Source organism: Rhodamnia argentea, chromosome 10 (assembly GCF_020921035.1).
Source record: "Rhodamnia argentea isolate NSW1041297 chromosome 10, ASM2092103v1, whole genome shotgun sequence".
NCBI classification, from domain to species: domain Eukaryota; kingdom Viridiplantae; phylum Streptophyta; class Magnoliopsida; order Myrtales; family Myrtaceae; genus Rhodamnia; species Rhodamnia argentea.
In genome coordinates, this window is record NC_063159.1 from 18,736,963 (window position 1) to 18,750,467 (window position 13,505).

Sequence of the window (13,505 nt, forward strand, 5' to 3'; positions counted from 1 at the left end):
AGTCATGCGCCGTGAACATATATATATATTTTTTCTGAAACTTTTTATTATTTTCCTTTTTTTCTAATTTTTTTTGCTTTTTCTTTCCTTTTTCCTTTGGCTGGTCGCCAAGTTTCGGCTCTGGCCGACGACCGGCTAGAGGCGAGGGTCGATGAGGTTGGCCTCCCCTACCACCAGGAGACTCGACCCTCTCCGGATCCTAATGCGAAAAAAGATATTTGAGTGAAAAATTCATTTGTTAAATGCAATGAGCACAAATACAATTACGTAATCAGCCACAACACTCAGCACGGAATAGTATATGCTTCTCTGCCGAATTTTATGAAGCTTGTACAAGCACCCATCAATAGAATTTAAATTACAACAGTTTCAATATCTTGGAGATCACAGAGCCACCCCCAAAAACTCATAATAACACATAAGATTGAGGGCTCTATCCAATAACAAGACCTAGGCGAATAATGCATCCCTAATCGAGGGACACAGATTCGAATATAGTCAACACAAGATGGTCCTTGGTTTGGTGACCGGGAAGGCCGTGTCCGTCTCCATACTCGTAAAAGCAATGAGAAGCTCGTGCCACGTTCAAACAGGCATCGAGTATTGACACCTAAATTTTGACTAACATTTTCAGTCATTTTCGCATAAAAAAATTATTAGAGCTAATCTTTTAGTTCTAGCAAAAATAATTAAATCATTTTTCATATTTATTTTTAGCATTCATGCATTTGCATTTGGACCAACGGCGGACAGACTTAAACGTGCGATTTGTAAGATTTAGTAAATTCAAAATTGGTCTAAGCCATGAATCGCATTGAGTTTTTGCTCGTATTAACCATAGTCCACATTTATCATGAAGACCAAGAAAAGGACATGACTGGTTTGTGCATGGGGAGAATATTTTCAATGGTCAAAAGTGGAAATAAAGGGAATCGTGCAAAAATTTAATTCTTAAGGCCCAATCTTATCCTGCACGAATATGAATGAGATCAACCATGATTCTAAGAGTGGATTTCCTCATTCATTAAACGACAAAAGCAATGCACCAAGCCAAAAATTGAGCGAAATTCGATCAGCATTAAGAGGAAATTGAGGCATGATTTTCTGGCACCAAGCAGATTATACTCGGCGTATTTGGCGTATCTTTCTCAGTCAAGGAATTAAAAGACTCGTGAATGAAGAAAGAAACGTGGGCAGGTTCAGTCAATCAAAAAAGATACTTGGTTGGAGTAAAGGGAAGTCAATCAGGAAAGATATATGCATGAGGTCGTGTTCTGCACGAAAAGAGAGAGGGGGGGAGGGAGGGAGAGGGAGGGAGAGGGAGGGGGAAGGAGCGACACTTTCTTCATACACGGCTAGATGAAATCAGAGCAAAGGTGAAGGAAGCTGGTTTTCTTCCCTGGCGCTTAAACACGAAGAGAGCGCGGAGGTCACTAATTGAGGAATGGTGGCAAGAAGAAGTGGGCATCATGCCCAGCGAAGGAAGTCTTGCTACAGATTCACGTTAGAGGCCTAAGAATGAATGCACACGGCCACAAAAAGTTCACACTGAAAAGAGAGAAAAGTATTCCTGGCGGTTCCTGTTCTCTCACGACCGAAGACCAAAATTCTGGTGTCTTGCGGACAAGCTGATCGTCTCAACTGGTGCCGTTCGTTGTCGCCCTCCCTGCTGCAATGACACCTCTGGATCTTACTTCAATACTTCGGATAGCTACGACAACACTTGAACCAGCAAAGAGCTCGACATTGTGCGGAATCGCTTAACGATTTCGTTACGCTTGAATTATTTTTTTTTGCAGGTTTCCCGGTGAATGTCCTGAAAGTGGTCAACCAATCGCGGATCCGAGCCATCGTCAAGTCTCCAACTACGATTTTAAGAAGATAAGTCAGAAGATGGGTGGTGTTTGAAGTTGGGAAAATGTCTCGATCAGTGTGCAATATTTTGGTGACCACTGTGCACTTCCACTAAGCTGTTAGTCAAAGTCAGTACCCCCATTGGCCCTTTCATTCTTACGTGCCTCTGAGAGTTCCTCCGCCGGTGTCGTTCGTGAGTCGCACCATGAGGAGCTGAGCCCTCCGCGGTCGACAGTCCGTGATCCGCAAGGTCTACGTTCAAATTTGTAAGATTATCTCGAGCATATTTGAATTAGATAAAAATATTATCCTAATGATAATTTGTTTTCTAATTTGAATTGTCTAGATATTATCCTATCTTTTGGATATCTAATATATTTATTCTTACAAATATTATTGTCAAATTTTTAAAAGGATGTAAATCCTTATTGATAGGGATAATATAATATTATCCTATTGTTAAATGTGGTGCATTATCTGTAGTTCTTTTATTTGAATTGCATCATATCATATCTTTATCTTGATTGTTTGATTTTTTTTTATCATGATATAATTTGTACTTAAATAAATAATTTTGACCAAAACACATGCTTCCTAATTGTGCCTTGTTCTTCTGAATATCTATAACAATGCACGCAATTTGACTTCTATTTTGAAGTATAATCGTGCTCGAATATACATGAGAATTATACATCAAATCCTCTATTTCGAGGGGCGAATTGATAATTCCAAAGAATTTCATAGTTTGCCCTAAATATATAGGGGTGACGGTACTTCTATATTTAATTCATTTTTTCGGCGCTAATGTAAGGGCACGTTACGAATAAAATCAGAATTTAAGGTGTATTATGGGTAAGATTGTTTATTTTTGTTCAAATTTTTGTGTTTTTCCGTTTTAATTATATTCCTTAAAAATACCAAAAAGATGACTAAATCACATTGTTTATCATCTTTTGCATAAAAATAACATTTAAGTTGGGATTTTGAGAACTCAATTTCTTAAGTTATAATTAATGTTATGTTCACTTTAGCATAGTTTTTACCATCATTTTTCATAAATCCAAAAATTCACAAAAAATACCAAAAATATCATGCATAACATATTGTTTAAAATGATACTTGCCATGTCTTGCACGTCATTCATGCATATTTTTGCCATGTCATTTGCATTAGCATGACACATAACAAGAGAAAATCCTAAATCATCAAATCAAGAATTTTTTATGAAAATTGGTACCGAAAGAGCATTAATTGAAAATTTAATGTAACCAAATCTCCGAACACTTTATCTCTGGTTCATAGGAATAAAATAGTTCATAAAATAGTTCTCATGCTATTTTATTTAGGTTTCCAATCGCCCTACCAATGACAATTAGTGGCAACTCCAAGATAAATTTTTGTATGAAATTGAACCTAAATTGCAAATTGATAGGGCTTGGGAGAGTCTAAATTATGTTAGTTAATTGAATTAACCTGATAATCCCTTAGCCTAAATTTTTTTAAATCGCGACACCGAGAAAAGGTCCAAACCAGGAGAATGGGTAGTCCTCAAACACTTCTTTGTTCATCTTCTTCCAGGTCTCGTGCACCGGATGCCTAATGTGTTCTAGTGCGACCTCTTCCGGAGCTCGCGGTTTCATTCATGTAACATTCTAATGCCTTAGAGTTGTCTCTTCGTGCCAATTCGTGCTAAGCATGGACGACAATCATGGGTTGCAAACATAAGTCACCAAATTCATCTTGCATATGTGTCTGAGAAATAAAAAAAAAAATTGTACATCACTGTGAATATTCTGGTATTGTGAAATTTTCATAAGGGAATATTCATAGTGAAAGGACAACAAATCAAAGTAAGTTACCGATGATGTATTGAGGTCATCATTGAATCGAAGGTATCGCGATCTAAAATTAGGCTAACGGATTATCAGGTTAATTAAATCAACTAACCTAATTTGGATCCTCCCAAGCCATACCGTATCACAACTTAGGTTTAATTCATGAAAGATATTCAATTGGAGCCGCCACTAATCATTTTACGAAAGGTTGATTAGAAACCTTAATGAAATAGCAGAAGAACTATATTATTTCTGCGAACCGGAGAAAATGAGTCCGATGACTTGGTTACATTAATTTGGAAATATTAATGCATTTTCGGTACAAATTTCATGAAAAATCACTTTTTCGATTGACCGATGTGAATTGATTTATTTAGGAAAATGTGACATGACCATGTACTATGCGAAAATGGTTTGATTTTTTTGGTATTTTCGGCGAAAATAAAAAGTACTCAAAAAGCAATAAAAAACTTGAATAAAAATAAACAAAAATGGCCATAATATACCTTTTAATTTTCGATTTTTTCAAAAATTCACTCATCCCCAAAGATCCGGGTGAGAGAAGAATTTTTATCCGCTACATCCTCGAAGATTCGAGCCAGTATGCGGATAGGGATATAAAACAACAATGTCCTTTTTACCAAAGGGAAAGAACATGGAGTTTTATACATCCCATTTCATAAGATTATGGACAAAGCGTGTAATTTAATTTTTCCAAAGGGTCTATGCACATAGGGAGCATATATTATGTGCATGTTTGTTTAAAATTGTGCAAATTTTATAACAAACAAAACAAACAAACAAAACAAACAAGCAAAACAAAAATAAAATAAAGATGAATCAATTGAACTTTGAAATTTCGAAAATCCAAGAGGGGTGGCCGAAAATACGAGATTGGGGATCCACCTTTCCTCATCCAAAATTTGATTTCATTTTGAAAATTATCTTTAAGATTTGAAATTTTAATTTCAAATAATTCTCAAAATTTTCAGATATTATCCTTTCAATCAAACCTTATCTCAAATTGAGAATGTTTGGGAAATTTACAAGAGATAGAGTAAGATATATGTCAAATAATCCACCCAACAAACTCAAATGTTATAGATAATCGTCGGAATTAGAAATTCATCCACAATGAGGTCAAACTTTATCCATAACGTGAGATAACCAACAGATGATCCGTGACAAAGCAATTCAATCAATTCGAAACAAAAGATAATCACCGAGGCATATTAAGATTTGGCCAAGACAATGCATGAGTGCCGAAAATTGATCTCTCGATTCAACAAAAATCCGATCTCTTTCTAAATCCAATTTAGATCACCACAATGACGAGCAATTTTTATTCGAGAAAAGATGTTTTTCAATTAAAGTCAATCGATTCTTAGATTATTCAAAGAGTTCGACCAGTATAATGATCAAATTAAACTTGTTTGAAAAAATCAGAGTTTCACGCCACAAGGTCCAATTCTCAATTTTTTTAAGGATCAAATTTGACGAAAAGGTTAAAACTTTCAGTTTTAATTGCAAGTCGACATGTGACCATAAGTCGCATATATAAGTTTCCAATTCAACAATGCATGAATTGCAATCAAAAGATTGAAAGTGTTACCTTTTCCAAAGCAAAATTCTAGTAGCTCGCACTTGATGAAAACCGCACGAAACAGCCGTCTTTCGATTGAATTTGAGCTCCAAAACTTCGAGCGATCTTAACAATAAGTAGCAAGTAAGTTAGCCATCAAAACCCAAGAAAAAACAAACCAAACTCAGCCCTAAACAGAGCCAAACAGCAACTCCACTCGGCAGATCAGCAGGCTGCAATTGGGCAGCAGGGCAGTGACTTCAAAGGCTTGGATGGGCTCCCGACATCATATCGATGCACCATTAACAGCTGGTGATAGATCGTTGAGTGCTGAATGTCGTGGTGCCTAGCACGAGTCGATTGGAGCATGAACGGCGACGCATGGTCAATTGGTGTGAAACTACTCCAGGCAACCGACGGAATGGAACTTCAGCTAAACACCTCTCTCTGTATTTTCGAACGTATGGAACTCACAAAATGCCGGCCCCTATGCTGTGAATCGAACCTTGTATATATAGAGCTCGAGCTTAGAGTTCTAGTAGGAATAGGATTCGTCGGAAGCCGTTGGATTAAGAGTTGTAGCTAGGACGAGATCCATTGTGAACCATTAAATTTCGAGAGTCTGAATCCAATAGAACTCTCCGTTATTTTCAGCCGAATAAGGATAGAGTTTCAGTTTCTTAAAACTCTAATCTCTAGTTAAGATAAGACTCTTTTAATAAATTTTGAATTTTGATCTTTGAAGAGTCCTAATCAATAATTAAAATAAGAATTTTCGTCCAAATGGGGGTCCCTGTGAGTTGGATGAAATTCCTAGACTCTTGTGGGCTCATTTTGTGATTCCGAGTCTAATTGGACCTTAACTAATCAAATGAGTGATTAACAAAGGGCCTTTTACGATTATAAGAGCTCAAATGGGCCAAATTTGAACTTGAATTAGGTCTAAACCAATATAGAACTTCGGCACTCTCATGTCCATGACCCATCCGACTTTTATAGTCCAAATCATGGGCTCGTCTCATATTCTCGGGCTCAATTAAGGCTTTTTCTAAATAATGGACATTTAATTAAAAGCCCTAATAATAAAATTAAGCTTGAATGAATAGAATTGAGCTTGAAAATAAGTTCACTTAGCTCACAAAAGTTCGGCGCATGCCCCCAATGTCCTAGTGGAAAATTTCGGACTAAGTCTGGTCTAGCTGCCTGTCAAATTAAGTCAACCGACTTATCTCAGGCTTGAATGAAAATGCATGACTAACAGAAAATAAATATGCTATGCATGAGGAATTATTTTTTTTTGTGAGAACTATGACTAATCCTCATTTTATGTTTAAATAAATGAATTCTTAAAAATCAAAATTTAAGTGTCAAGTGAAGGATCTTAGCACACGGCATGACACTCAGGTTTTTCGACACGTAATCTAGTCCCTCTTCCGTTAATTTGTCTGTGGTTTTTTCCTTTTTTGGTCGGAGTTAATTTGTCTGTGGTTAAGAAGTAGCTATCTAACAGCAAAATCAGCCGTCCGATTGGATCCACCGCAATGTCCATGTGCTCCTCCAGCGTAGCTTTGTTGCCCTAGTTGTACCAATGGACCTCCTTCACGTACGCCTTGCAGTCGTCGGCCCACTATTGTGTTGAAATTCGGAAAGTGGGTCAATGGCCAAGTCGTGGCCCGTGGGAGATTCTTTTCTCTTGCTTTTTCGGATTCTCATAACTACATTTATTTCAAGAAAAATAAATAATTTGAAAAATATTTTCCTGAAAATGATCTCTTGTATCGCTCAAAATAATTAATCAATGGAAAAAATTTTATTCGATAACAATTTATGTCTAAACAATTTAATAGTTAATAAAAGTACTTCTCGTTCGTCCTTACCAAAAAAAAAAAGTACTTCTCGTTCGTTCTTTTTTATAAGCAATGCAAGCAATCATTTTCAAAGAAAATATTTTTCAAATCGCTGACTTTTCACGAATTAAATTGTGCCTAAATAGAAAATTGAGTTGTTAGACATGGGCTAAAAATTATTAGTTGAAAGATTTAGCAAGTCGAGATTATCACTTTCTGCGAGTCGGGGATGGGGTTGATTCCTTGCTCTCTCATCGTCCAATACCCAACTTCGTTGGTCGTGTTGTACAAGACCATAAAACTATCCCTTATAGTTGGAGGAAGCCTATCGATGTCCGTGATGTCCGACCTGAATAAGTTAACACCATTTCAACGATATTATAAATTTCACTGAATATGTTTTTTTTGCAATATAAATGAAAATTAGTATGTACCGTTTACTAGCCCAAACCAATCAATTACATAAAAGAAAAACAAGCTGACATAAAACAGGATGTGTCCAAAACACATTGAAAATTTTACTTCGTCTGCATAAGTTGTGGCATTTGCTTATGCATCGCGATCGTAGACTTTTTAATTCCGTCATTTTTCTTGACAATAATAGTTACAAGGAAAAATTAATGACGGCGGTGATATGACGCGAACCTGACAATGAAATCTATTAAGAGCTCAAGCTCTTCCAGCGTCCCATATATATCATAAACGTCGTTGATAAGTGTCACAATGCAACCGATCTTTGCATTCAATTCTCTGAAATCCATATATTGAGGTTCGAAAACAAATCTACAGCTCCAAAAATGATTTTCCACCAGCCTGTCCCTAAAGAAGCTCATCTTGTTTGCCCCAAGTTCAACCCACCATCTGAAAAATTTGTCAATATGATGACTAAGTCAATCAAAATGCTCCTACATTGCCAGATTGCATCTATGAAATATAAAGTGCTTGCGTATACCTTGCCAGTTTGCTAACTTCCTTTCTGTGGATTGACTGCACTAAATTGAAGTCTAATTTAGCCAATCGTGGCAAAGAAGGGATCATGTCTTGCTGTTTCTCGTACATGTCCATGAACCACCGAGCCTCCAACCTGTTTGGCCTCCAGTGGATCGGCATATCTAATGCATGACTCACGTGGCTCGTTAAATTAGTAGGAACTTCGTTGGGGTTTAGATCCTTCTAATGCTTAGAAGCAAAGTTCTAAGCTTCATCGACTATGGTTTCACCTTCTAATCCATAAAAAGAATCTTCATAAAGACCGAGAAGCCCCTTCACATCCTTATTGAGCGATTCGATGAATGTGCCCGTCCTGTTCATAAACCTTTGAAACACATCTACATGCCAACAAAATGAATGGCCAGGTAAATCTTGCTGAGTCAACATGATTCACAAAAAGTTAATAGGTGGCGACTACCTTGTGGCACATCGTATCCATGTTGTCTAAGTAACCGGAATCGAAGGGAAGCAGCACAGAGATCATTGGAAAGCTGAGCATCTCCGGTCTTGCTATGGATGGAACGGAGAGCGTCTTTTATCTCCGTCTGGAAATGGTATCCCAGTCCTAGTCTTTGAACCATATCAATGAACTCGAGCTTGGCCACCCGGTTCATCTCCCTATCGAATAGACCCTTGACTTCTTCCTTCAACCTTTGGACTTGTTCAGTGTATTTATCCTCCTAGGCACGCGGAAAAACTCAGAAAAAAGAGATTTTAATCAGAGTGAAGAAGTTTCGACCAAAAAAGAAAATCAGAGTGAAGAAGTACACATCCATATATCTAATCAAAACTCAGTTTTTCTATTGTTTATAGGTCGTTTTGGCATGTGTTCCAAACAGTACGAGAGTCATCAGGCAAAAGTGCACAGCCGGTCCCGGAAATTCTGTTGTTTTTAGTTGTCAGTGCAGTCTTTGAACATGAAAATTTGTCCAACAAAGTTCTTCAACCTGCGGAGCTGATGTATTGATCGGTGCCAAACGATAGTCTAATATTCAAGTAATCATTACCGTGTGAGCAACACTAAGTGACTGCACAAAGTCATAGTCCCATATGCTAGGTTGCCAATTCACTGAACGTCTCACGATCTCTTGGTCTTCAATCTTCGGAACGCATATCACAAATCGGCCGCTGAAGGAGGAGGAGGAGGGGGAGGAGGAGGACCAGAAGCGAGGGTGTGTATAGAATAAGAGAGAGGGTTTATGGCCGATTGAGGAGGGAAGGAAGCTTGTGAACAGGGAACGAAGAGCCACTGCGAAATTTGTTGAGAGTCTCTTAGTATGCTTACCATCCTCTATATAGAGGTTGGTGCGTAGCCCCTGTCACGGAAAAAGTTTGAAGCTGCTTTTGGAGCAATTTTTTTTTCTATTTACTCGAGCCATTCTCTAAGAAATGCAATTTATGTACTTTTCTTTTCCCCAAAATGGATGTCCTCAACACACCATGATTGATTTGGATGATGAATAAGAACATTGTGCTTCCCAACTACTTAGAAAATCTCTTCCAATCCCATGCATGCATTCAAAAATCATGGTATAAATCCAGGATAAAAATTATGCTGGAGAGAGAATTGCATAATTTATGTATATTTTGTGCATCTCTTTATGAAGAGTATATGGGCCTTTTTACAAATTTTAACGAATGAATCCACCAAATATATGCATAATCAAGAGAGATATTAGCAGAATCCTGACAAGTACAGAGAATCAAGAGAGGCATCACAATTATCTTTGATATTTTCTTCACTTGAAAATTGGATAAAATATCAATAAACGCCTAGGCGGATCGTCGAAGCGATTTGATGTGCTGAAAAATGGACCAGCTAACTTTGTGCAGGCTACACGACAACAAGTTGACGCGGCTACGGCTCAGGCTACGCATCAACAAAAAGGTCGACATGGATGCAATGCGAGCTATGCCGCATGAGAATAGGATGACATGGCCACGGCGATGTATCAGTCTGAGGTGACAGCTGACCTGGCGATGATGTAGTTGATGACATGGCGCTAACTTGTCAACTGGCGCGTGCGTTGACTGGACGACACGTTGGTACTGACGTCGGCAATACACATGAAGGAGATCTGGAGCGCGAAAGTGCGAGGCGCGTGAACCCAAGGGGCAAAGGCGCATGCGGCGGCGGGTCGCGACAAATTTTTCAGATACGGCTCGACTGAAGGCGACGAGTAGGATGGTGGCGCTTGTTTTTTGAAACAACAAAAGGAAAGTGTCAGAACATCACTCAAGAGTGGCAGTTTCGAATGGCCAGATGAACAAAAGCTCAGGAAAAGGCTATTATAAGTTTCATAAGTGCTCATTTCGGTGCCATAAACTTTTTTCCATTCACCTGAGTGTCATTTTGATGAAAAATCGATCATTAAAGTACCATCGACGATCTATGTAGCTAGAAAATCCAACATGGCCTGCTAGCAAAGTTAAATCCGCAAAAACGGCGTCGTGTATCACATATGTTTGCCCTATATCAACAATTTGGACCAAATTCCTTGTGTTCTTCTAACCCTAACGAATATGGGCAAAATTAGCTGCCGAAATTTGCAATGGGGAGCAAAAGCTGAACAAGTGGCTCCCGATAGTGTGAATTTGGTCAAGACAAAGCGGTGGAGGCTTGGCGTTGGTCTGCAAAAGTGAAGCTAAAGCCATTTTGCTAGGAGTGAGCATGGCTTCAAAATATGCATGGTAGATTCCAGATTCTAGATATTGGGGAACCGGTTCCTACGGATAAGTTTCAAGTTTCAAGTAAGTGGAACCTAGAACCTAAAATAATTTTTTTATGTTTTTCTTGTCATATGTCTTTGTGTGACTGCATGATATCCGATTATGAGTTTGTAATTTAGAACGACTAGTTTGAGTTTCCATTTCCAGCAACATTTATAACTGAGATTTTTACTTTGCTAATGTTTCATCTTTATTCGTGTATCAAATATAAGTTGTGGTTAGTGAATTATAGTAATAAATGATGGTTATTAAAAGTGATGATTCACTGTAATCGTTATAATTTAAGAATACAAGTGAAACCTGGGTAGATCTCGTAACATATAACAATGTAGGTTCTAGGTTTCTACAATATGCAAGATAGATTCCAAGTTCTTAAAAATAACAAACTTGTTCTAAAGAGTGGGTTCCGGATTTCCAATGAAACTTGTATGAAACCCGAAATCGCTCATCTCTACATTTTACGTCTTTCCGTTTAGGGATCCACCTGTAGCTGTCGGTATCGAAGGAGGATTGAAGCGGGAATGCTCCCGCCGTGATTTACAAGACAATGAAAATACTAAAATTATTTGGTGAAAACATAGTCTTGCCATATGCGTTGACTCTCGGTATGATTTTGGTCCTTCTTGTTGCTGAACACCATCAAAGCCAAAGCCGAATTGGTGGCTTCTTCTTTCGCTCCTTCTCGTTGGCTTCATTTAGTCACAAGTGCCACGGATTACCAAAATCGCCGATTAACTTTTTATGAAAAAAATACAACAAAGTGCGTTGTCTCCTTTAAGATAAACTAATAAAAGTAAATTAGGAATAGTAGCCAAAATAAAAACAATTTGAAGGCGAAATATCATGAAAAGTCTTTAGAACTTTTGTTTACTTCCCCCCCCGCGCCTTTTTTTTAATCGAGAATCGGTGTTTTATAAAACATTCTCCTGGAGACCAACCAGACATTACAAAAAGAAGAAGAAGAAGAAGAAGGCAAAAATAGGAAAGAAAATCAGTAAGGGCTCACTTCAAGCAGAAACAGTAAGAAAACGCCATAGAACGCTTTCCCTCGTCAGGTTAGAAACAAATGCAAAGCACTGTGCAAACAGATAGATAGGACGTCGCTTGAAATTCCGAGCTCTAAGATCTCCGCTCTTGAGCCGAAGGCCGGTCGCTGCGGATTGCAAATGTCACAAAATCACCCAAAAGAAGCAAAAACTAATGCCCCCAAAATTCAGCCGCTCCTATTTAATAGGGCGTCGCTAGTACAGAATCGACATAAGTTTGGCTAGGGGTGGCCTTGAATTATTAGCGCATGTCTCAAATTCAAACTATGATCCCCACCAAACTCCCTTTCCCCTTATCCGCGGTCTCGCACATCACCCAAACGGAAAAATCTGATTTTGGCATTTAACTTATGATGGTGGTTGCTTATTAACACTGAGAAATCATAATCAAAACGCAAAGTTGTTGTCCATGGATGCTGAAGCTTCCATGAATAATCCGTTGAACGAAGGATTCCTGTAACCTAAGCCACAATCGTAATGGGATGAATCTAGGACCATCGTTATTGTCAAATTAGTGGAATTTTATCGACTTCATTGATGAAGTCTCACATTGAACATAAAGTTTGGCTTCCAACCCAAAAACTCCTCCCTGTTTTTAGCTTCCATATAATAGTAACTGTTACAGATTCAACATATCGTCAATCTATACGCCTCTCGGATTTAGGTGACGTAAATTGAGGGCGGATGAAAGGATGTTGTATCACTTCATAAATTACTTCAGAATAGTGAGAAAATTTTGGGTAGTCACAATTTTTCACGTCAATTATAGGCCACTTCACCCATTGATCGACACATATCGAAATGGCTCTGGCTTGTTTGGGTTTTCGAAGTTCCCTCTCTTTTCTCTCTTTACTTTGTCCCTCCCTACTAATTGTCAAAGCAAGCTCTCTCTCTCTCTCTCTAGCAATATCACCTAGAGAGAGGTGAATAGGTGATTCTGAACAGTTTTGAAATTTAATGTGAAATTTAAATAAGTTCAAAACACAAACTAAAATAGTTTAGATATAAGTTTATGGTTGTATGTCAATGGGCTTAAAATCTCTCGCCTCAACTTCCATAAGTTTTGCAAGTTCAGAAACATGCAAATAATACCTAGTATCTCCAATGCTATAGAATAAAGAGTCTGTATCAGTAAAAGCCAAGGTTGAATAGAAGTTGCCACCATATCAAAGACTATAGAAGTTCTAATAGTTGCAAAATCCCTTAACTTCATCTGCTTGAGATGTTTTCTTACAGGAATATGTCAAAGTATTTCACGTCAAATACCATATGAGGCATAACTCCTCCTTCCTTCAGGGCCTCATACCACTCAAGATGTTTTTGGCTAAGAAAAATCTTACTCTTGAAACTCTTGTCCTTGACAAAACCCTTTCTCCTTTTAAAATCTTTAACAATGACATCATCCTCGTCATCGATCCTTCCTCTTGTCTCAGTGTCACTATCCTCTTCCACGTGTTCCTCAATAACAATTCCTTTCGTCAGGGTTTTCTTCAGTTTTGGTACACCAGGCATCACAACTTTCTCTTTGCCCTTTTGAGATACAGTTTCAGGAATATCCATAGCAAAAGGTGTCACAGTTTGTATAGACAATTCTAGAATTGCAAGAAAGTCCTCTTCACTA

At 38.1% G+C, this 13,505-nt stretch overlaps 1 protein-coding gene across 1 annotated transcript; it reads right to left on the reverse strand.

The window, feature by feature from the left end:
- Positions 1 to 7,369: 7,369 nt before the first annotated feature.
- Positions 7,370 to 13,444, reverse strand: LOC115747597 ((-)-alpha-terpineol synthase-like). The gene is made up of 4 exons (XM_048271847.1): positions 13,151 to 13,444; positions 9,116 to 9,424; positions 8,527 to 8,788; positions 7,370 to 7,467 (listed from the first exon to the last, which is right to left on the reverse strand). The coding sequence occupies exons 1-4, from the start codon at positions 13,442 to 13,444 to the stop codon at positions 7,427 to 7,429; spliced, it is 906 nt and encodes a 301-aa protein (XP_048127804.1). The 3' UTR covers positions 7,370 to 7,426.
- Between the last annotated feature and the right edge of the window lie 61 nt (positions 13,445 to 13,505).

Bases quoted from the DNA above. Each gene is read 5' to 3' on its own strand.
- LOC115747597 (XM_048271847.1), bottom strand. From the start codon at position 13,444: ATGGATATTCCTGAAACTGTATCTCAAAAGGGCAAAGAGAAAGTTGTG. The intron at 8,789-9,115 runs GTAATGATTACT...CCGCGTGCCTAG, and splicing joins CACTTAGTGTTGCTCACACG to GAGGATAAATACACTGAACA. The intron at 7,468-8,526 runs GTAGTCGCCACC...TAACTTATTCAG, and splicing joins TGGATACGATGTGCCACAAG to GTCGGACATCACGGACATCG.